Raw genomic sequence first — 25,026 nt, 5'->3', positions numbered from 1 at the left:
GATGTTTCGGACTACAATTCCCACCATCCCTGACCACTGGTCGTGTTAGCTAGGGATCATGGGAGTTGTAGGCCAAAACATCTGGAGAGCCGAAGGTTGCCTATGCCTGTTCTAGGCGCATTTTGAGACAGGGAATTTCATTAGCACGAGCAGTTTCTGAGCGCAGTACTGTGCCTAAGATTTCATATTAAAACTGCATAGTGGAAGGAAAGGTGGAGCTTTTTCTGCCTCCCCACTTCCAACTACTCACTGAAGACTGGAGGAGACCCTCTTAAGAATATTAGGGGGGTGGGCAGGGGGAGGACTAAACTATGTGAAAAATGAACATATTTTAGCTGCAGTTCATTTTTAGCTTTGTATTCTTGATATTAAAAAAAACCCACCTACACGTGCCTATTACCTAAGTTTAATGCACCATTTAGCTCCTAGCTTTCATCTGTTTCTAACACTGAGCAGATGTAATAAATATGCGGCTCTACAGATGTTGTTAGAGACTGCAACTCTCAGCATCCCCAATAACCTTCTGGCTGGGGATGATGGAAGTCATAGTTCACAAACAACTGGAGGACCCCAGGCTCACCCCCTGGGGCTTGCAAGGTTGCAAAGATGTTGATGTAACGTATGTGAAATACTTTACACATTAAACTTAACTCTTCTTAGGCAATGTTAACATTTAGGGTGCTGAAAATATTCAATTCTTAAAATTCCTTATTTTACCTAAATGTAAATCATAAAAGGTAAAGGTAAGTGTCCAGTCGTGTCCGACTCTGGGGTGGCGCTCATCTCGCGTTAATGGCAGAGGGAGCCGGCATACAGCTTCCGGGTCATGTGGCCAGCATGACAAAGCCACTTCTGGAGAACCAGAGCAGCACACGGAAACGCTGTTTACCTTCCCACTGGAGCGGTACCTATTTATCTACTTGCACTTTGACGTGCTTTCGAACTGCTAGGTGGGCAGGAGCTGGGACTGAGCAACGGGAGCTCACCTTCTGATCAGCAAGCCCTAAGCTCTGTGGTTTAACCCACAGCGCCACCCACGTCCCAATGTAAATCATAGTGGTTTTCAAGTGTGAAATGCAACTGACAGGCTAATTTGCACCTTCTGGATTTCACTCATCTTATTTTATTGAGTGCATAAGCCCCAGTAAAGTGTTTAAACTGCCCAGTCTGTACTTAAGTGTGGTTTTGACCTAAACATCACTGAAGGTGGGTGATATCACATTTAAAACACAGAATAACATTTTAGAAAAGAAACTGAATTCAAAACTATGAATTTGAATAACTGTCACATGCAAACTGTTTGGGGCGTGGGGAGAGGTAAAAATGTAGTTAATTCAAGAGTTTTATTTAAAAACTTTTTCAAACTCATTTCACAATTATTTCTTCATCAGCTGGTTCGCCATTTGGGCGTGCTTCTGGATCCAGCTTTATCACTGGAGGCTTAGGTAGCCTCAGTGGCCATAAGTGTCTTTTACCAACTATGGCTGGTTTGACAGGTTCAGCCATTCCTGGACCAGGTAAGTCTTGCCACAGTAGTTCATGTGTTGGTTACTTCAAGACTGGATTACTGTGATCCGCTCTATATGTGGGGCTTCCCTTGTGCTTGATCCAGAAGCTGCTGTTAGTGTAGAATACTGCACCATGACTACTGAGTGACGCCTTGTCAGCATATAACACCTATGCTCAGAAATCTGCACTGGTTGCCAATTTGCTACTGGGCAAAGTTCAAGGTGCTAAACCACAGAGCCTAGGGCTTGCCGATCAGAAGATTGGCAGTTCAAATCCATGCGACAGGGTGAGCTCCCGTTGCTTAGTCCCTGCTCCTGCCAACCTAGAAGTTTGAAAGCACGTCAAAGTGCAAGTAGATAAATAGGTACCGCTCCGGTGGGAAGGTAAACGGCAATTTCGTGCGCTGCTCTGGTTTCGCCCCATGACCCAGAAGCTGTAAACGCCGCAACCCCAGAGTTGTCCGTGAATGGACCTAATGGTCAGGGGTCCCTTTACCTTTACCTATTGGTACATAAAGCCCTTAACTTGGGACCAGTTTACCTACAAGATCACCTTACCCCCATGTGCCACCCAATCACTTCAGTCAGCAGAATTGACACTACTACAGGTGTCACATTCCACATTTGTAAGAACTTGGGTCACTTAATGTGACACCCCCTGCACTTTGAAATTCACTGCATATTGAGATCAAGCAGGGACATTCACTGTACTCTTTTCAATGCCTGCTAAAAACTATTGTTTAGACATGTCTACGCAAATCCTTAGAAGGTTGAGGTAATTTTACTGTTTTAGTATTTTAACTTTTGTATGTTTTAAAGTATGGTTGTGAATTTGATTTTACTGTTTAATCTTTTGTAAATCACTTTAAGATTTTTTGCAATCAAACAGTGTATAAATTTATTAGATAAAATATTTCCTCAGCAGCTTAAAGTATACTAATAAATTTATGTATGTAGAATCAAGAACATGTATGTATAATTAAATGTATGTGTTGTTTTCTAGTGTGAACAGGAGAATAATTTTCAAACCCACTGTAATTTTGTATCTGCTTTTCCTGGCTATCTATGGATTAACTATTAATCACTACAACCCTACATTTTTCCCAATCTTAAAAAGCCAATGTCAGTTTTGTGAAGGGATGGGAAACCTTATGCCCTTCAAATGTGATGGAACTTCAATCCCCATCAGTTCCAGTTAAGTATTACCAACGCTCAGAGTTCTGCAGTGTAGGGTAGGGTCACAATTTTATTTACTTTATATATAAAATCTCAGGCAAGTTACAATTTAAAAAGAATAGGCCAATGATACACAGTTAAAATTTTCCACTACAATTCAACAATACAAGGATCTGAGAACGGATAGTGGAATGTAACTATACATAACTTGGGTGGCCTGGAAGAAAATAAAAATTCACTCCAGTGGTTCCTATCCTAACCACAAGGGAAAGGATGTTCTACAATGGGGCTGCATTGCCAAAAAGGCCTTCTTGGCCACCTTATGGATCCTCTGACCTCAACTCAGTGGTGGCACTGCCAGAAGGGCCTCCTCTGATCTGAAAGCCCATACAGTTTGGGGAAAGTAGCTTCTTCAGGTAACCTGAGCCTAAGCTATTCAGATCTTTGTCAAAACCAGTATCTTGGTCTGGAATGGTTTGAGTTCTGGGTTTAGCAATATTTGGAGTATGACAGGTTTCTCACCCCCTAGTTTAGAGCAGGGGTAGGCAACCTAAGGCCCGTGGGCTGGATGCGGCCCAATCGCCTTCTCACTCCAGCCCACGGACAGTCCGGGAATCGGCGTGTTTTTACCTGAGTAGAATGTGTCCTTTTATTTAAAATGCATCTCTGGGTTATTTTGGGGGCATAGGAATTCGTTCATTTTTTCCAAAAAAATGTTGTCTGGCGCACCACATGGGCTGAGGGACAGTGGACCTCCCCCCCCCCACGGCTGAAAAAGGGTGCTGACCCCTGGTTTTAGAGCATCACAACTCTAAAATTCTACTGCAACTTTCAAACAGCAGACTATGAGTGGGTAAATTTAGAGAGCATTAATCCACCAAAAAATGACCCATCAAGGCATTTCTCTTGTCTTCATGGTTGTTTTATTCCTGGACTTTTCAGTCTAGGTGAGTGAGCAGAAGTACACCCTAAGGAAATTTATCTGACTACCTTATTTTCTTAGTTTGTCTTTGCTAAGGTATCCTTAGCTTAAATGTCAAGATATATACATATCTGAAATATGTAAGTCTTCTCCATATAAAAGAAAGCAGAAGTTTGTTTCATGTAGTTTGTCTTTAAAAATGACCTGTAGAGAATACCTATTGTTAACTCCTTTAAATTATTAGTGTATGAGCAACCAAAAAAGGAATCTGTTAAATCCAACATTTCATTACCCACAAGACCCTATTGAGTATACATATACAATCTAAAACTCTTAAGATTATTTTATTCAAACACAAAAAGTTCAGTACACCAGGTGAAATTTTAGTCTAAAATGGATTCTACCACCAGGGTCTGCTATTTTTAGATGTAATAGTTCAAGCAGCACTTCCAGTTAAGTACACAGAAGAGCATGTCTGGACAGCACAATGCAAACTTTACCATTGCTGTTTTGGCTGCTACAAACAGAAGTGCAAAAAAGATTTGATGCCAAGCAATTGATAAATTCATTTAAGTCTCATTTATGGATTTAACAAATTTTAAATGATTGGCATCTGTGTGAAACCTTATGGGAACACATGATGGTATTTTTCCACTTAACCATACAGATCACCTTAGCAGCGGAATTATCTTTTACTTAATCACTCAACAGAGCCCTGCAAGTGCCCCCCAAACAGAAGTACTTAATAAATGGGCATTTTTCAACAGCTTAGTAGTCTGCCTCCGTTTCCTAAACCTAGCACTGTGTCCATGGGAGAGGCAGACAAAAATAGCACAAACTAGAAACATGGCTACTTGCTACAAATACTCCGCAACAGATTATGATGCAGCCACCTGACACAACCAGATTTCAATTATCAGAAAAATATGCCGGTGAACGATTCCCATTAAAGCTATTTCAATAGAAAAACTGATACGTTTTTAGTAAGATCTTGGAAATTACTAGAAGCTCCAGTCATGCTTAATCTAGCTTCTATGAACACGTTAAGACTGACCTTGAGCAAGTGTCCTTACTTTTCTGTCTTTATTACTTTATTTTTTTACAGGCAAAACTAGTGTGGGGCGGGCTTTGTTTTTTGGCTTTTAGGAGTCCACAGCTCAGGGTTGTTTTAAACAATGCCGATCTCATCTCTCAAGTGAAAGGCTACGCCACTCTAAAACAAAGCTACTTAGGTCTCTATATTCCAGCCTAGCCTTTTCCCCTGCGTGCTAGGGAAGAGCAGGCTGCGTGCGGCAACGGACAAAAGCTTGCAGCTCCGTCTGCCTAGGCTTGCACAATGAGCACAGCTCACTTCCGCGGCCCCTTTTCACAAGCGTCTGCCCCACTGAAAAGGAGCACCATTATGCTCCGGTTCCTACGCAGCTACTCCCGTGAACAGTGCACGGAGCGGCGTCTCGCACCTCCCGTCGCTTTCCTCCTCCGCTCCCTACACCGGTGGAACGAACACCGTTCGTGCATTTCCGCTCTTTCACAAAGCTCGCGGGTTTTTGTTTGGTGGGGTGGGTGGGAGGTTCTGGAGGCGCGAGAGAAGCGCGGGGAGGGCGGCAACGGCGCTTCAAGAGGGTCCCGTCTCCCCACCCGCCCACCCTCCCTTTTGTAGGCCGCTTTACAGGCACCATCAGGAACCTTCCTAGTTAGTTATTCATAGCGCGGGGCGAGCAATCAGGGAGGGAGGGAGGGAGGGAGAGGACCGCGCCGGGGCCAGGCTGGGCGCCGCCTCCTCCGCATGTCAGAAAGGAGACCCTCGTAGTTAAGCCAGCACAGAGTTCCCTTCGCAGGCCAGCGCAGCGACCCGTTAACAGCCGCCCACCCGCCCCGTCGCTCCTCTCTCTGCCCACTTAAGTCTTATAGATCACGCACTTCCCCGCACGGGCGGGTCCTCGCCTCGCTTTTGCTACCCAGCGGGCTTGTTAACGGCTCAGGCCCGGCCACGCCGAGGGAGCCCCGCTCGCCGCTTCCCGTTATGCCCCAACCTCCCCCCCTCCCGCTCCTCAATATACCGCCAGGCCGGCCAGGCAAGAGCGCCCCCTCGGTCAGCGGACACCCCCACCGCTTGCCCACCCGCCACCGGCGTCCCGCTCCCGCCCCGAGGCTGAAGGCCGCGAAGCGAAAAGCGGCGTGGGACAAGGAGGGGGAGGAGCGCCGCCGCAGCTGCCGCGACCCCGCGTGTCTATGGCGACGGTGGCGGTGGAGGAGTCGCCACAGGGGTACGAGGCCCCCTCTCCCCACTCCTCGCCCCCCCCGTGAAGGACGTGACCCGTCTGCGCCCCTGCCGCACCAACCTGCGGGCGAGGCGGAGCTGGAGGAGGAGGAGGAGGAGGAGGCGGTTTCACTCCGTACGAGGCGGGCGGGAAGGCCGAAGGGGACGAGAAGCACCTCACGCAACAGCGTGCTCAGCCACCGGCTAAATATACCCGGCGCGCAACCTAACCCTATGGCATGCCCGCAGCCAGTTAGGAGCCAGCTCGGTGCCTAGCTCGGAGAACGATAGGCCGTAAGGGAAGGAGGGGAGGCGGTTGACATCCAGAGAGGCCAATCGCGCCACAGCGAGCGCAAAGCCGGTTAGTAGGACTGACGTTCGCATTAGTCAATAGCTGTTGCGGAAAGACTTCTGAAGGCGGAGATGGTCATCGCCGATTCGGAAGAAGACCAATGAGGCGACGCTCCTTTTCGTTATTAGGAGAAAGGTTCTGTGGAGGTGTGGTTACTTTGCCCGCCAAGGATAGGTGCGCTGCACAGTAGAAACCCTGGAAACTGAGGCCTAGAAACCCCGTGTGAGGAAAGGCGTGGCTCCAGAGCGGCACCGGGCATACAGTCCAATTACGAAGGACGTTACCCTATGACGGGCAGGCGAGGAGCTCGGGCTTATTAAAGAAACACAACTTGCCTTAAAACAAAAACCCTTTTCTTCAAGATTCCTCTTAAATCCCTCAAAGTCGCATTGCCCACTATAATCCCCCTATGGGACCGAAATTCATCAGTTTCCACAGAGCCCTCACCAAAACACCACTAGTTACCCAAAACACACACACTCTAAAAATAAGTGCTTGAAACCAGCTGCTTTAATAATCCCATAATTAGCTTCTATAAACGAGATGAGCCCCGCAACCCCAGAGTCGTCTGCGACTGGACTTAAGGGGTCCTTTACCTTTCAATTGTCATAACATGAGTATCTTCAGTCACATTGGATTAGATCAGTACAATGCACTGTATGTGGGGGCTATGCTTGAATACATTTTGGAAACTGCAACCACTATTGGCACCTTTATATTGGCTGCCTTTATCAATCGATAATTTCATTTGTGTGCCTCCTTTCCAAAATCTATACCTTGATCAAGACAGCTTACAACATATGTTTGTAGTTATGTAACTTAAAAAAGTAGTCATAATAAACAAAACACCAAAAAGAACACAATTGAACAATTTCCACGTAAATCATAAGATCAGAGCTGTCAACCTTCCTTTTTTTTGCATTGGGAAACAGCCATAGCTGTCAACTTTCCCTTTTTTGCAATGGGAAATGGCGCTGGAATAAGGGAATTTCCTGCAAAAAAAATGGGAAATTGACAGCTATGCATAAGATACAAAATAAAGATACAAAAAAATGACCACAACAACAACCATTTCCCAACAAAAACCTCTAAATAATACCCCAGCCCAGGATTCTGGTCAGAAGTATCAGCTTCTGTAGCTGGAGTCAGTCAGGGCCTCACCCTCCCAAGCCAGGTGGAAAAGGTGCTACTTTACTGAAATTTGGCAGGATTAATCTCCTCAGAAGGACATACTCTGCTTGCAAATTTGATCTAATTCTGCTAAAAACAAGAAAGTGAGATTGTTCTTTTGTTAGGGGAGGAGATGTAAATTTTAGAAGGTGTCCAGTACAAAAAAAAACCCAAAACCCTCTGGACCTATCTAGAATTTGGCAGATCTTATGGGTGGCGCTGTGGGTTAAACCACAGAGCCTAGGGCTTGCCGATCAGAAGGTTGGCGGTTCGAATACCCGCGACGGGGTAAGCTCCCGTTGCTCGGTCCCAGCTCCTGCCCACCTAGCAGTTCGAAAGCACCTCAAAGTGCAAGTAGATAAATAGGTACCGCTCCGGCGGGAAGGTAAACGGCGTTTCCGTGCGCTGCTCTGGTTCACCAGAAGCGGCTTAGTCATGCTGGCCACATGACCTGGAAGCTGTACGCCGGCTCCCTTGGCCAGTAAAGTGAGATGAGCGCCACAACCCCGGAGTCGGACACGACTGGACCTAATGGTCAGGGCTCCCTTTACCTTTACCTACCGAAGAGATGTTTGTATGCCTGCTAACTTCATCCACTTGTGTCAAAAGGAAAAGAAGGGATGGGGATTTTTTTTCAGGATAAGAGTTAGAGGTTGTTCCTATGGAACCTCAATAATATACATTTAAAACAGCAAGCACTGAATCCTAGATAATGGCAACCTCCATTTAAGTAGAATGGAAATATTGAAGCCCTTTTACTTTTTTTTCCTAGAGTAGCTCTCTAAAGACACCTTCTCCCTGTGTCAATTGAACTGCAGTCACTAAAGTGCCATTTTGGCATCCTCAGCTTTTAGTCCTCTCTTCTGCGTAACTATTTAGAACAGTGGAACCGCTGTGCAAGCTGCCAACTCATAAATCAGCAGCTTAGGTGAAACTTTTGTAGAACTGATATGAAATAAATGACCAAACAAGAGAGATTCTTTTTCAATAAGCCAACTCCCACACGCAGTAACTTATTGCACCCAGCCTGAAACAACAGCCATGGTGACACACACAACACATTCCCTGCTCTTGCCTTAGCCATCCATAATTCCAGGGAAACAATATTTTCCTACACCTCTGTTTAGCTGTAGTGCAGCTAAACTGGGAGAGGGAGGAGGGGATCTGGATAGCTTTATAAATTAGCTGAGCTGGCAAAGGCTAGCAGAGAGAGAAAATAGTGATCCCTATAGTGATTATGCTTCTCCCTACCCTGCAGATGAAAATTATTTTCCTTCTAAGGGAAAATTGTTACAGCAGGAAAACTGTGGGGCTCGCTAATATAACAATGCATTTCAGGCCAGATCAGAATCCGATCTCAATGCCCTCTGAAAAGATCTGCTAACACCGTGGTTCAAGGTTAAATAGAAGAGGTGCCTCCCTTTCATGGAGAGCTGCTTTACTGGGGTGGGGAAGCACACACAAAACTGTCCCTGGCACTTTTGCCAGTGAGAAAGCATGACATAGATTTCTGCCTGTCACGCAGAAGTCACAGTGTCTCTGAGCGAAGATGGTGGCATGAGAGTCAGCAATGTCTCTCATGCAAAATGAGAGACTCATGGGGAGTCTGGAACTACTATTTAGAAGACAGAAGCAAGGAACGAAATTGAGATTTTGTTGTATGTGTCTGCCTGTACTATGTCCTGTTCTGATCACCTCATCTCAAAAAAAGGATGTTGGGGAGCTGGAAAGGATAAAGAAAGTGAGAACTAAAACTATCAAGGGGCTCAGCCAACTCCTATAAGAGGTTACAGGTTACAATGTTGAGGCTTCTTAGTATAGAAAAAATATATGAATGAAGGCGAGGGGCATAGCAGACGTTTATATAACTGTCCATGGCAGAAAGAATGTGGATAGAGAGACTTTTTCTCTTTCATAAAGTTTTTACCACCTGGAGCCATCCTGTGAAGGGTGAGAGATTCAGGACAGACAAAGGGAAGAACTTACAACAGTACATACATAGGACTTGTCCACATCTGAGCATTATTTAGCTATAAATCCCCTTCCCCCCCCCCCTTCAAATTCGCCTGGAGTAGTACACACCAACACGTATTTTGTGTATGAGGAACAACTTTGGTATTTCCTATTCGTACTAGTATGCCTTTGGGGATGAGGTCAAACCGCTGTGCTAGTGACCTTCCTAGGGCACAAGCCTGGGCGGTGTGTATGGAGGGGCTGGGCTGCCCAGACAACAAGAACCCCCTCTTGGCCTCACTGATGTGGACCAAAGGAAAGCAGAGCAATGCATTTGGCACCAGCTTCGCTGCAGGAGTTGCCAGAAGGAGGCATGTAAGATGCCACAGGGGTGGAGCAAGGGGGCGGGGGTGGTTTGCCCCAGGTACCACCCTGGGGGGTGACTCATGGGCCCCCCCCCCCGGCAATCTGCTCCTCCCTTGGCCTGCTGCCAGCACCTGCTTTCCTGCTGGCTCGGTGGCGTGGAGGTGAGGGGCAGGAGCAGAGCGCTGAAAAAAGCCCTTTAAAAAAGAACGAAAGGAAAGCAGCCTGTTTTTTTAAGCGCTTTTTTCAGTGCTGCCTCGGCGGGGAGGTGAGGGGCGGGCCAGCAAGGAGGGGTGACACCCCTCCCTCTCTGGCCCGCCCCTCGCCGCCCAGCCAAGCGCTGAAAAAAGCGCTTTAAAAAACAGGAGAAAGAAAGGAAAGCAGCTTGGGGGGGGTGCTGGAGCGCTTGCCTGCGGCTGGGGCTTCAGCTCCTGTGCCGGGCTGGCGGCTGTGGAGGCAAGAGCGGAGGAGGCACAGGCCACGGCGGCATGGGTGGCGGAGGCAGGGGAAGCCCAGGCGGGGGAGGAAGCAGAGGAGGCACGGGCCACAGCGGCATGGATGGCGGAGACATGGGAGGAGGCGGCAACCAGCAGGCTCCGGCATGGGCTGCTCAGCTGCAAATGGTGCTGAGCCAGCTCAGCCCAGCCCCCTTCCTCTCGGCCACATGCAGCCGTCCGCCCATTGGCTGGGGCCTCAATCCTTTGCGAGCGATTGGCCTATGGCTGCACTGGGAGGAGGGAGGAGGTTCTGCTGCAATGAGGGAGGGGGGAAATGGCGCTGAAAAAAATATGTTGCTGAATTTTTTTTCCCCGTGGGGAAAAATGTGTGGAACCCCCACGCCGATCCACAGAATGGCCATGGGCCAGTTCCAGGAGGCTCATGGGCCGGAGGTTGTCGGCCTCAGTACAATGGAGGTTTAAGATCAGAAATTTCCTTCTCCTAGATGGGCTACCTTGCCAGGTTGATGAGCCCCATCTGCCCCTCATAAACAGGATGAATGAAGAAGAAAACTTACACATCCAACATGTTAATTCCACAAGTTTCTATCATCTAGAGTTAGTGAATGTTAGAAATTAGTAAAATGGTAGAATTTAGATAATATTTGGAACATTGAAGGGTAAATACAGGCTGCTGCAGCTCTCCTGAACTGTGGCAAACATGGAAATTCTTGGGGTTAACCTCTGCAAACTAACCTGGTGGGGCTAGTTGAGTGCAAGCCATTAGGAAACAATGGTCAGTCATTAACATATTAAAGAAGCACCTTTGGGTCTGGGCAAAGCAGAGTTGCCTTGGTTGCTGTGGAGGGAGAAAGGTTTAGAATTGAAAAAATGGGAGGGGGCAGGCTGTGCCCACAAGGAGAAAAAGTGTCCAGAGGCTCAGAGCCAGTGTCCACAAGAGCAGTCCAACTGACTTCAATGATATCATTCCTAGTACACCATTAATTAACTATGAAGTCTGTTTTTCCTTAGCATAATTTTGAAATGTAACACCCCCCAAAATAAATATTATGCAGGAAACATAACCAAACAATATAAGTTACAGGTAAGTAGCCGTGTTGGTCTGCATGTATCTGAAGAAGTGTGCATGCACACGAAAGCTCATACCAAGAACAAACTTAGTTGGTCTCTAAGGTGCTACTGGAAGGATTTTTTGATTTTATATTTTGTTTCAAACAATATAAGAATAGTCAAAAAATAAGGAAGGGCAACAAATTAAGGAGTTCACTTTCGAACCATTGGCATCTATCAGTCAAAAGAAAATAAGGATACATTACAACATGCAATGTTACATTACAAAGCATAATAACCAATATTTCTATTTAATGAAGATTAATCGCCTTTTTGTTGGCATGTGCCTTTGACAGCTGTGTGAATGGCAGAATTCAACATGTGCAATTTTTCCTGACATACAAATACAATGATGGAGAAAACCACACTTTTTGAAGATCTGCTTGTCACACAGCTGTTAATGACATAGGCGTTGGGCCAGGAAAAAATGTTGTAACCTTAACAAACAGAGTCCTCTGTCAGTAAAGCTGATACTTCTTCATTGGTCCTGCTCATAACTACCGTACCTCAAATAAGAGCCTGCAACTTACAAAGTCAGGAGGTAAAGCTTTTTCTGGGAAGGATATTAATGTCTGAAAAAGTTTCACTTTTGTAGAGCACGTTCCTGGACATGTTTGTTCCAAAATCAATCCCATGGTGTCTAAACGAACTTGCTCACAGAATCATAGAGTTGGAGGGGGCCTTGTTTGCTATCATCTAGTTCAAGGTTTCCCAAGCTTTGAGTTCATTGATCCCTTGATGAGCTTAAAAAGTTGTCATCAACCGCAAACTATTTTTTTTCAGAATGTCAAGAAATATCAATATATAATCAACATTCATTAATCACCATTAGCCACCATGACCAGGTATCATTTTTTAAAATAAAAAAACAGGAATTTGTGAGATGCATACTTTTCCCAGGAATGATCAAAGGAGAAGATGTGGCAAGTATTAAAGCTCCAGCAGATGGCACCAGATACCCGTCCTTAAACATGGTGGCATTGGTAGTAGCATCTCTTCCTCTAAAGAATAAAGCCTTGCGATACCAAAAAAACATTTATTTAATCAGCTTTGCAAACTGTACGTGGGCATGAATATCCAGGTATCACAACCCAGCAAAGTGGGAAAAACAACAATGGGGAAGGCCAGACTGCGGTAACTGTGCCCCAAAGGACCAGGTGTGCAGCCTGGGAGTCATTTTGCACTCACAGCTATCCATGGAGGCACAGGTCAATTCTCCACCCCCATCGTTCTGCCCGGACTCTGAGGTCCAGCTCTGAGGGCCTTCTGGCGGTTCCCTCATTGCGAGAAGTGATATTACAGGGAACCCGGCAGAGAGTCTTCTTGGAAATAAAATAAATGTCAAGGAAATAAACAACTATCTGACTTTTAGAAGACATCTGAAGGCAGCACTGTTTAGGGAAGTTTTTCATGTTTGATGTTTTATCGTGTTTTTAATATCCTGTTGGGAGCCGCCCAGAGTGGCTGGGGAAACCCAGCCAGATGGGCAGGGTAGAAATAATAAATTGGTGGTGGTGGCGGTTTTTTTTTCTGGGGAGACGCAAGCGTACATATACCCTTAAACATTTTGTGAATCTAAGTTTGGCCTCTTTGAGAGGCAGTATTTCAATATGAGTAGGAAAATTAAGTAGGAAATGAGTAGGAAATTAAGTAGGAAATGAGTAGGAAAACATTTTCTTAGAAAAAAGGACTGATTTCTATACCCAGGAGCAATCTACAGTACCGGTACTTAATCTCAGAGTCGTGGGTTCCAGCCCCACGCTGGGCCAAAGATTCCACCTGCCTTGCAGGGTATTATGATGCTACCAGACACGTGGAATTTCTCCTCCTAGCGGCGCAAAGTGCGAAGAGCGCGCGCGCCCCCGGCTTCCCCCCGCCTTCCCGACGCCGACTCTGCCGGAGAAGGCTTAGCGCAGGAGGGGTGGCCGGCCAGTGGGAGGGGCGCGAGCTGGTTCGGTGGCCTTTCATTTCGCGGAGGCTGCGGAGAGAGCCGCGTCGTTCCGCTGAGCAGCAGCCAGGAAGGCTTCGGAGGAAAAAGAGGAGGAGCAGCCGCAGCAGCAGCCATGCCGGTGGGTGGTGATTCCTTCACTGTTCTGGGCAGTCGCGCCGTTGCGCTTTCCGGACGCAGCATCAGCCTTTTACCACATCCATCTGCCGTCGTTGTTTCTACTGCCGGGAAAAGGAGGAGATGGACTCGCCTTCCGAGGATTCCTAACGATCGGGCCCGGTTTGAAACACGCCCGCCCTCGGCCCCGTTGCGACTCGGGAGGCGCCCCTCCCGCGAAACGGGGTGACGATGTGTAAGGGTGCTGCTCAAGGCGCGGGGTGCTCTGCGCTGGGATCGGAGCGTTACCGGATCTGCGACTTGGCACAGGCTTCCTTTGGCGGCCTTGGTCAAGTCACTTAAGAAATGCTGGTTGTAAAGGGATTATTATCATTATCATTACTATTATTATTAGTTTCCTAATATTTATATGCCGCTTGATCGCAGGAAAAACAACAACCTCCAAGCAGTTTTAGGGTACTGTGAGACATGGGCATAGTCTGGATGGTGCAGGATGGTAACTGCCCCCCCCAAACAAGTAAATAAATAAAAATAGTTAACTAACTGTTCAGTTGTGTTGCAGATACTGTAATTTGGTTCTGCACCCCACCCCCTAACATAAGGCATGCTCCCACCCCAAAAATAAATCCTGGTTTACACCCATGATGTGAAGTCGTGTTGGCACCAGATTTTCAACCTGGTTTTGCCACACATGCATTATAGCGGTTCTTAAACTGCTTCTGCTCCCTGCTGCTGTGTGTACCGCCTCTCTTGACCCAGTTGTATGTCTTCCATGAGGGACCATGGTTTGCCTAGCCAGGTGGATCGCACTGATGATGAGCTGTGCATTTTAAAACAAGTTAGGGGAAAGCAAATTGAGAGGTTCCCAGTAGCGAAGAAATGGGAGCCAAAGCTGTATGTTTTGCTTCACCAGTGGGGCCAAAGGTTTAAAGTGTTTTTATCCCTCTATTAAGCACAAAAGTGTATGAAAGCCCTTTACACATATCAGTGATAAGACCAGCCTCCGCCAACCTGGCACCATCCAGATGTTTTAGACCACAATTCCCATCAGCAGTCTGGTTGTCTCTGAGTAATATCTGTGCTTTGGAGGAAGGGCGGTATAGAAATTTAAATAATTATAATATAATATTAAGCCTGAGGCCTTGTCCGCCATCCCCTGTTGTTTTTCTTCACCACAACCCCAATGGGTAACCTCTGATGGCAGCAACCCATCGTGTTGTATTCCACCCTCACAGGATCACTTTGGGAATTGATCCCTAGGAGCTGATGTTACAACAGGACTGCTAATCTGTGTATTGCTTGGTTCTGAGTGCCTTCTTCCTGGAGTAAGGCCTGATAGTGGTATAGGATCCTGCACACAGTGCCCCCCACATGCAAGGACAAGAGTACATTTTAAATGGAGGGTGAGAATCCCATCAAGAACATTTTGTGATCTTCAAGTGACGCATTAGAGAACAAGTTGAATCAAGGTCTCCTACTTTAGTGAAAGTGTTTCCTTTGAATAAACCTTTTTGCTTCTAGCAAAGATGGAAGTGACTTGAATCCATGGAAAGATTCTAGGGGTTTGGTCCATCTTATGTAATCCAGTTCTGTTTGGCCCATCCCTGATAAAGAACAGATTATGTGGTTTTGGATTTCAGGCCTATCTCCAGTTTCATGTTTATGAATTGTGTTTTTAGAGGTGCCAGGAAAAACTAGTTAGCAATGCAAGATCTGGCTCTTTTTTATCCTCCCTCTTCTCCCTGCCCTCCCCCAGTAGTATTACACAATAAGCCACAGAGACATACAATTCTCTCAGGGCTGGGCTGTTTACGACGGATGCAAGTTCTGCCACAACTTTTAAACATCCTGGGTTGGGTACATACTTCATACTATGAAGAGAAAGAGTACTGTTAACCTGTATACTGAGGGGTATTGTTGTTGTTTACTATAAAATAGCTATTTTATAACTCAGCGTTGTAAATGTCTCTTTAAAAAAGATAGTCTAGTTAAAATTGAATTACAAATTAAACACACAAATGTTTTAAGGCTGAAGGAACAGCCCTCTATAAAAGCAAATAGTTAAAAACTGTTCTTCTGCATAAGCAGAGAAGCAGGAAAAAATAAATATGTTCAGGCCAAACATTAATATGGCACAATAAACATTATTATGGCCTTGATTCTAGGACCAATGAAGTATCTAGTCATCTCTGAACTTCATTCCAGACCCAGAAAATGCCATCCTGGCTGATCATCGACTGCATCAACCCGAATTATCTCTTTAACTGTGTTAGCTCTGCAATTTGCTCTATAGTATTTGTTTTCTATAAAAAAGGACATTTCCTTTTTGTCTTATGAAAAGAAGCTGTTTGCTTTTTTGCAGGGTGGTGGGAATGGGTCCTTTGTTGTCTTTAAACAGACATTGCAGGCAGGGCCGTCTTAAAGGGATCGGCCGCCCTGGCGCGACGATCCCTTGGTGCCCCCGGTGGGCCGCCTCTCTGCCCACCTCCCTCCCACGCTGGCCGCCCCTTGGGAGGGGGGGTGGGCGAGCGGGGGATGAGGGGTGTGGCGCTGCAAGCCGGCCGCCCTCTGGAGCCCCAGCTGGAGCGCTGGGAAGGGCACGCAAAGCCCCGCGCCGCTCCAGCGCCACGCCCCTCATCCCCCGAGGGGTGGCCAGCGCGGGAGGGAGGTGGGCGAGCGGGGGATGAGGGGCGTGGCGCTAGAGCGGCGCGGGGCTTTGCGCGCCCTTCCCAGCGCTCCAGCTGGGGCTCCGGAGGGCGGCCGGCTTGCAGCTCGCCCGCCAGCGCGCGGGCTGGGGAGGGGGCACCTGGTATGCCGGCGGGCTTGCGGGGGCGCCCCTGGGGGGCCTGGCGCCCTGGTGTACCGCGCCACCCAGCCCCTATGACGAGACAGCCCTGATTGCAGGTCAGGTGTTTTTTTTATTGTTCCGGATTTTAGCTACTTTCTGTTTCTGGTGTGGGGCAAGGCAGGAAAGAAAGCAAAAGTGAAAAAAGACACCCACACCCAAAAAAGGGTCCTGTTGGGTTAGATAAATGCCTATTTAATCTAGTCCCTTGTTGCTTGCATTGGCTATTCAGATACCTACCCCATGAGCAGGACTCAAAGGCAATAACTATCTCCTAGTGTTCCAGTAAATAATATTCAGAAAGCAGCAATACTAGAAAATAGTAGTGTAAATGTTCCGTGTAGACAATTACCTAATTGTTTAGGAAATGCATGAAGTACCAATAGAATTGCCTAAATCAGCCTTCCCCCACCCACCTTGGTGATTTAAATTGCCTTGATTTAAATTAATTCGCCCTGACTGAAGGAAAGGAGAACATCATTTTGGCTGACAATGCATTCTTAAAGAAAATGCATCTACAACTTGGCCCCAACATTTAAACAAAGTCTCAGCAAGTTATATTCATGTGCTTACGCACAAAGACTACGGAGCACAGGTTTATGGGTGCTCCAGTTGACATCAACCAGAAATTTATTTATTTATTGCATAAATTTCAACGTTTTAACAAGGTATCCAGACCCAAGCAGGTAAGGTCAAGCTTTGATACTAGCTTTTATTATAGTTTAATAAACTAGTTTTTATAACATTGTGCAGTTGCTCAGCGAGAGATTTTTCAATGGCCTCTCCATTCTTTCTCCTTGCAATTTCAGAAACATGAATTCTTTGTAGACATGACCTGTGAAGGGTGCTCTAATGCCGTCACCCGTGTTCTCAACAAGCTGGGAGGTGAGTGGTACCTGGCAGACCACAAGACTCTTCTGTATTCCTGCTTGCATTGTTTGAGATGAAAAAGAGCCACTCGCTGGAGGATCAGCTCACTGCCTGTTGAATTGCACACCAAGTCCTGTATTGCCTTAACGGCAGCAAATCACTATTCATCTATTTTTATTTATTTCACAAGATTTGTATACATCTTGATTGAAATAAAACTTCAAAGCGGTTTACAGAAAGAATAAAACCATCAGGAAAAAAAGTTAAAAGCAATTGTTTAAAATTAACCACTGTTTAAAAATTAACCACTGTTAAGAGGGCTATCTTCTAACCTGGTTTGCAGTTGTCAGTGCAGCATGCTAGAAAATCTTCCAACTCATAGCGCGTTCATCTTTGCATATCGTATTTTCATTGCATGGTTTTAAAAAGATTAAATGAGCCACTTAAATGATGTGCAGCTTTTGCTTCATTCTTTGCCCCAGCTGAAGTAGCAAGCAACTTTTGGAGGGCTTGCAACTTTGCTCCTAATACAGTGGTACCCCCAGTTACGAACTTAATTCGTTCCGGAGGTCCGTTCTTAACCCGAAACAGTTCCTAACCTGAGGCGTGCTCTCACTATGGGGCCTCCCGCTGCCGCCATACTGCCGGTGCGCGACTTCCCCTCGCATCCCGGGGCAAAGTTCGCTACCTGCTGGGTTAGCAGAGCTCATTACCCAAAGCGTTTGTAAGGAGGACGGTACGTAACCCAAGGTTCCACTGTAGAGGTAGTTAGTCAGTCATTAACTAAATATTGATTGTTGCTGGAATGTTTACCTTGCATCCCATGTCCCTTAGGACTGCGTAATTTCCTCTTCTAGACAGTTGTCCAGTCAACTTTATTCTGTTTACAAGATCAGATGCTTACGCCCAAAACTCATTTAAATCATTGATGCATAACTCTGGTTGCTTCTTCTCTGCAGTAGGAGAGCCAAATCTGCTGCTGTCTTTACCACCTTAGCAAGGGTGTAATCTTCTCCTGTCCTCAATGGGTGTTGGTGTCAGCATAACTGTTGCAAGACATTGAAGGTTGCCCCCACACAAAGGATTTGCTACATGTAAATTTATTCCACGTTGGGACAGAAATGAACCTCATGTGCCTCACAGTCATCTGTATTTCATTCTGTCGGCATATACTGAGAAGCTGAATGGTGCCTTTTTGTGTATACCATATTTTTCGCTCCATAGGGCACACCGAACCATAGGGCGCACCTAGTTTTTAGAGGAGGAAAACAAGAAAAAAAATTCTGGTTTTCCTCCTCTAAAAGGCTGGGGGGGGGGCGGGCAGAGGGATGCTGCTGGTTCTTCCCCGCCAACCCCATAGCAAAAACAAGCCTGCTTTGGCGAACGGGGTTGGCAGGGAGCAAGAGAAGCCCTTGTTCCATCTCACTCAGTATTGACTGGCAGTGGCTCTTCAGGCATGGCTTTTTCACATCACATCTTTGCTACCTGGAGAGGAATATGGGAAACTCCTTTTACACAGAGTCAGACCATTGGTCAATCTCTCTCAGTATTTTCTTAAGATGACCAGCAGTGGCTCTCCAGGATTTCTGACAGAGGTCTTTCCCAGCCCTACCTGGAGATGCTGGGGATTGAAGCTGAGACTTTTTTGCACGAATGCTTTACCAGAGTTTCCCTAACTTGATTCTCCAGCAGTTGGTGGACTACAATTCCCATCAACCCTAGCTACTGGGACCAGTGGTCAGGGATGATGGGAGTTGTACTCTTAACAACAGCTGGAGGCCCAAGTTTGGGAAACCTTGTGCTTTACCATCAAACTAAACCATCTTTTACTCATTTATCAATGCTTATGATGTTTTAATGGCTCTTTTGATGATTTTATCCCTGTACTCCATCTTAATGTTGCTTTCTCATAGTGAAGATTACAAATTTGTAAATAAATAAGCATAAGATAAAGTACAGCCCCGCCTCAACTGATGGATGTATTGCAAGATAATATAGACTATCCATTTGACATTACCACTCATTCAAGAAGGTGGGAGAATAAATTGTGGGGAGGAGATTTCAAATTTCCAATGCTGCTTCTGTACGCTTGTGTCCTTTCTTTTCAGGTGTTCAGTTTGAAATCGACCTGCCCAACAAGAAGGTGAATATAGACTCGGAGCACAGTGTTGACACCTTACTGAACACCCTGAAGAAAACTGGGAAGGATGCCTCCTACCTTGGAGACAAGTAGCCACACAGGAAAGCTTGGCTGGTGGGGCTACTGTGCTTCAGGAAAGGTCAGTTGCTAGAAATGCTCTTAATCCACTCGGGGAAGAATGCTCAAGATGAGAAGTGTGCTGAAAACAGCAACCCCCACATTGTATAAGAAACAAAATGTATGATGTGACAGAAATCTTGCTAAAAGTTTCCCACTGGACTGAAGTGAGGGCAAGGAAACTCTTAACTGGATGACTTCATGCCTTGTGTTCTCTTTTATATATAATATCAGAGGAGGAGGAGATAGATCCTGTGCCACATATAAAAACTTTCCCTGCAAGCCCTGGTATTTTATGTCCATTGAAGTCGGCCTCTTCTTTTGAAGTAGAGGAGCTGGTGCTGTATACAAGCTAGGACTCAAATCCAGCAAATGGTGCGTAAATCTTCTGCGACTGTGTGTGCCAGGTGTTTTGAAACCCCGCAAACCAGCTGTTTGGCAAGGGCAGGGGCAACTGAATCCTGCAACTCCCAAAGATCTTATCGGTGGGATTTCAGCCTTGTTTAAAGGAGAGATGTTTCTGGGCTCTGCTCCCATTGAACCCAAACCAGCATGGCCAGTGATCAAAGATGATGGAAACTGTCGTTTGACAATACCTGGAAGGCCACAGGTTCCTCGCCTGGCTTCACTGACTATACATGTGGGGATGCATTTGTGGAACTGATTTTACAGTGCCTGTTTATTCTAGCTCATCTGGGTGTGTATATCTTGATTGGGCCATAAAGCTTTGCAGAGCCAGAAAGGCCACAAGCTGTGGCCTTCAGTTGTCATCACCTGCTGCTCATTTTTCTGTCTTGCTGTGGTCTCTCGTAAAACTTGATTCCCCCCCCCCCCAAGTTGCATTGCTTCGTAGGAAAGGGGAACCCAAGATAACCCCAGCAGTGTGCAAGCACTGCAGCAGGAGATGTGCATACGCTGTGCTCTGATGTTAGACTGATGACCCTGTCTCATAGTTTTTTGTAACAGGCAGAACACTGTCCTTCCCCAAACCTTCACTCTTTCTCAAGGTTAGGAACCTTTTTTAAAAAAAAAAAAAAAAACTCTTTAAAAATACTTCGTTCTTGGATACTTGAAATAAGAAATACATATCAGCATATAAAGAGAGAGGGAAACAAGATAAGAGCTCCCTTCTTTTGGAACACTTCCTTAACTTTTCATGAGAGGGAAATTGCCTAGTCCAGAAATATCTTCTGAGCCTATCTAGTTACTTTCACACCATTGATTGGCCCTGAATTACCAGAAGTGAATTACATTTAGCACTGGGGTAGGAATTAACGGGCTTCTCCTCCATCGGCAGCACCTACAAGGGTGCCCCATTAAGTTTGTATGGTTAGCGAACTACCAGTTTGGTTCTGTTGCCACCGTGGCACTAAGGAGAAAACACCTTCAAAAATTAATTGTCAGCACACTGTCAGTGTTTTGGCAGAACTGCTGGTTGTCCTGTGGTTCCATCAATGTGGGAACAATAGCAACAAGTTGGGTTTTTTTGAGGAATGTTCTGCTTCTTGTGCACTGTCAAAATTTAAGTCATCATTGAACGTACTGGTTGTTCACACAAAAACGCTTTATAGTAGTAGGATTGAGTGGGGCGTGTTTGCATGAGAGCAGGAGAACCCAATAACTTCGAGTCCTTCCAAAGTACACAGGGAACATCGGTCCGACTCACATTAAATGGACAAGATTTTTATTTTGGCTGTATTTAGGCCTAGTTCTGCATGCCTTTTTCTCTTTTAAAAAAAGTTCTGCGCATTAAAAAAACCAAAATCCTGTGCCACAATAATGGCACAGCAAAACTGGATTATTTGATGCATAATCTGCTTTGCACAACACAGCTGCCACTCATCATGAGAACCAGGGTGGAGAGGAATATATCTGTAAAATATTATTTGCCTATCTGCTTTTACTACTGAAGATTCTGTTCTGCCCTCCTACCACCCCAGGTTCTGAGTTTTTAGTAGGCATTGGCTGCGCACTAGAATGCAGGCATGTTAATGCCACATCCGCACCATACCTTTAAAGCACCATGATGCCACTTCAAACAGTCACATGGTGTCCACAAAAAATATTCTGGGAGCTGTAGTTTGTTAAGGGTGCCGAGAGTTAGTAGGAGACCCCTATTCCCCAGACAGAGCTACTATTGCCAGAGTGGTTTAACAATCAATCCCTCTTCACAGGAAACTCTGGGAATTGTAGTTTTGTGAGGGTAATAGGGGCCTTCTAACAAGGTGTGGAAGGAATTGTAAACACACAAGTCAGCAAGGTAGGTAGGTAACCCACCAATCCATATACAGCCAAACTGCTTGTGGATTCCAGCACACCGAGGACTTTCCTTCCTTCCCAGCACCTTTTGTCTGCCAGGAACTGCAGCGATGGGTAGCAGGAGCAGAACATCAAGCACATTATAGGCTACAATAAAAGATGTCTGCCTGCTTTCCACACACCATGGGGAGCAGCAGTTGTAGTAGCCTGAAGTAACCGGCTGAGGGCCCCCCAAAGCAGCCTTTGTTTAAAATGGATGTTTCTTCTAGGTCCCACCAGCAGATGCTGCCCTTGCCTAACTCTCTCCACCCTTCCTTTATTTTGCAGCACCGCTTAACATGGCTTCAGTCCGAAGGCGGCTGTTTACACTTCTGTCAATCTTCCCTTGACCACAGTTGCCCTGCCAGATGTCGGAGAAGAGGGGAAGGGTGGGAAGAAGAAGAAGAAGGCCTTTGGTGGGGGAAGGACTATAAGAAATTTTGACCGCAGATGTCCCACATACTGTCCTACAGCTGTAGTGTTTCTTCTCTTTGGCTTTGTAATTAAACTTGGATCTGCTATATTCAATATATATCTTTTAAGCCCTGTTTTCTTTTTGGTGGGGCCAGGGGCTGACTTTTAAAAATGAGTACCAATCGTGAGCTGATTTATTTCAGTCCACCATTGAGATAATATTCTAAAGAGACCAACTGAGCATTGCTAAGATACATCATTGGGTGCCAAGGAGTGTAGCTCAGTGCTAGAGCATCTGCTTTGCATGCAGAAGGTCCCAGATTTATTCCCTGGCATCTCCAGTTAGGGCTGGGAGTAACCCACCTGAAACCTTTGAGAAGGAGAAGAAGAAAAAGAAGAAGTGTTTGGATTTGATATTCCGCCTTATCACTACCCGAAGGAGTCTAAAAGCGGCTAACATTCTCCTTTCCCTTCCTCCCCCACAACAAATACTCTGTGAGGTGAGTGGGGCCGAGAGACTTCAAAGAAGTGTGACTAGCCCAAGGTCACCCAGCAGCTGCATGTGGAGGAGCGGAGATGTGAACCCGGTTCCCCAGATTACAGGACTACCGCTCTTAACCACTACACCACACTGGCTCTCCCCACTGCCAATCATTGGGGGCAATCCTGAGCTTGATGGACCAATGGTGTCGCTCAGTATTAGGCCACTAGGTTCCAAACACATATTCTTATTGGACCAAAATTCTCCAATGGCAACATAGAACCGTGTGGCATAGTGGATTGAGTGTCAGACATGCCAGGGAGGCGAAATCTCTTGTCTTATGTGCAGAGTGGGATACATTTGAAAAGTGACCTTAAACAAGTTACTGCCTCTTCAGCCTAACCTACCTGCCTGATATAGTGGGCCAATAAAAATGGGAGAACCTCATGTGTATTGTCTTGTGCTTCTTGAAGGAAGGTAGGAAGTAAATGTAGTGTGTCTTTGTCCTTTTACTTCCAGAAGAGCGTCTGCACTGTTCTTTCTGGTGCTATTGAGAAGAAACAAGCCAAAAATGGCTGTGGTCACTTAAGACAAGAATAGAGACAGATTTTTTATTTTTTGGTCGAGGAGTGTAGAAATGTTCTCATGCTGCCTGCACAATTTTATTGGGGAATCGGTGGCAGAAGATAATGCATCCGAGGAAAAATCCAAGAGAAGATACTGTGAGCAAATAAGCGATAATAGTTGCTTTAATATCCCACAACTAGCACGTCCTCTGGAGAGCTAAGCTAATTTCCCTCATAGGTCTCAGGAGTAAGTTGTTGTTTGGAAACTATATATAACATTTTCCATCACAACAGTATACACTGCCAGACAGAGGTCTTGAATAAGGAGAGATGTGCTAGCTACAGAGATGGGTCCCCCCCACCCTTTCCCAGCTATCAGTTCATGCAATTTCCTTCTCTTTATCTCAGTCCTAAACATCAATAACAATTGTCGCAATGCCACGAGAGTCTGAAAAATGAATCTGAAATGTGAATCTGAGAAATGCAACCAAAACAAACCTAACAGCTGGGGAGTGGCTTGTTCATTTCATCTCCCCACCCCACTTAATCACAATAGAAATGGTGGATAAGTTTCCTTGTCCTTTAAAACACACATATACACACTCCACCTTCCAAGACAACCTTTGGCACTCTAAATACTGTTGTTGTTGTTCAGTCGTGTCCGACTCTTCGTGACCCCATGGACCAGAGCACGCCAGGCACGCCTATCCTTCACTGCCTCCCGCAGTTTGGCCAAACTCATGTTAGTAGCTTCGAGAACACTGAGAACTCTAAATACTATTTATCATCTATTGATGTTGATGTTGCCCTTCAATGGAGGATCACAGGGCAGTTTACAATATGAAAACAAACAAAAATGCATATAGTAACAAATGAGAACAATACTCTCCCCTGTTTAAAAGGCCATAGATTCTCCAATTCAGTGTTTTTCAACCACTGTTCCGCGGCACACTAGTGTGCCGCGAGATGTTGCCTGGTGTGCCGTGGGAAAAATTGAAAAATTACTTTATATATAGTCAATATAGGCACAGAGTTAAATTTTTTAACATTTTCTAATGGTGGCGTGCCTCGTGATTTTTTTCATGAAACAAGTGTGCCTTTGCCCAAAAAAGGTTGAAAAACACTGCTCTAATTAGCCAAAGGCCTGAAAGATAAGGAATGTTTTTGTTTGATGCCTACATAATGGAGGCGCCAGGTGAGCTTCCCTGGGGAGAGCATTCCACAAGCAGGGAGTCACCACAGAAAATGCCTGTTTTCATGCTGCCAGTCTCCCTCCTGACCTAGCAAAGGAGGCACAGGAAGAGCAACCTCACATGATGATTCCAGGGTCCGGGGAGGTTTATATGGCGACAGGCAGTCCTTGACATATTGCAGTCTTAGTTAAGGCTTAGTAGGGCAAAACCAGCACTTGGAATTGGGCCCAGAAACTAGTTGGGCAGTTCAGCTATGATTGGCATTATATATTCAATCCATCTTGCCCAGTGCAGAACCTGGCCTCCAAATTCTGCACCAGCTGAAGTTTCTGAACCATCTTCAGAAGCAGCCCCATGTATAATACATTGCAGTAATCTAACCTAGAGGTCACCAGAGCGCAGATGACAGGAGCTAGGTTATCCTTGTCCATATAGGGGCGCAGCTGGGCCACCAGCCAAAGCTGATGGAAGGTATTCTATGCCACTGAGGCCATCTGAGCCAAGTGACAGCCAAGGATCCAGAAGGACCCCCCCCCCAGCTACGTATGTGCCGCTTCAGAGGGAGTGTAACCCCATCAAGAGCAGGCAACCTGCCATCCATCCAGTCTAGCGAACCACCCACTAACAGCACCTCACTCTTATCTGGATTGAGCTTCAGTTTGTTGGTTCTCATCTAGTCCATTACCAAGGCAAGACAACGGTCCAGCACATTCACTGCCACACCTGCAAGTGTAAATGAAAAGTAGAGCTGTGTGCCATCAGCAT

At 46.0% G+C, this 25,026-nt stretch overlaps 1 protein-coding gene across 1 annotated transcript; it reads left to right on the top strand.

Annotated features, from left to right (window-relative positions):
• Positions 1 to 13,201: 13,201 nt before the first annotated feature.
• ATOX1 (antioxidant 1 copper chaperone) lies at positions 13,202 to 22,135 on the top strand. Its single transcript, XM_033140322.1, has 4 exons — positions 13,202 to 13,341; positions 16,992 to 17,067; positions 19,161 to 19,331; positions 21,896 to 22,135. Exons 1-3 carry the CDS (start codon positions 13,336 to 13,338, stop codon positions 19,283 to 19,285), a joined length of 207 nt encoding a protein of 68 aa, XP_032996213.1. The 5' UTR covers positions 13,202 to 13,335; the 3' UTR covers positions 19,286 to 19,331; positions 21,896 to 22,135.
• Positions 22,136 to 25,026: the final 2,891 nt, after the last annotated feature.

Source organism: Lacerta agilis, chromosome 2 (genome assembly GCF_009819535.1).
Source record: "Lacerta agilis isolate rLacAgi1 chromosome 2, rLacAgi1.pri, whole genome shotgun sequence".
Lineage (NCBI taxonomy): Eukaryota > Metazoa > Chordata > Lepidosauria > Squamata > Lacertidae > Lacerta > Lacerta agilis.
Note: the sequence above shows the minus strand (reverse complement) of the source record. Positions and strands in the feature narration are given on the sequence as shown.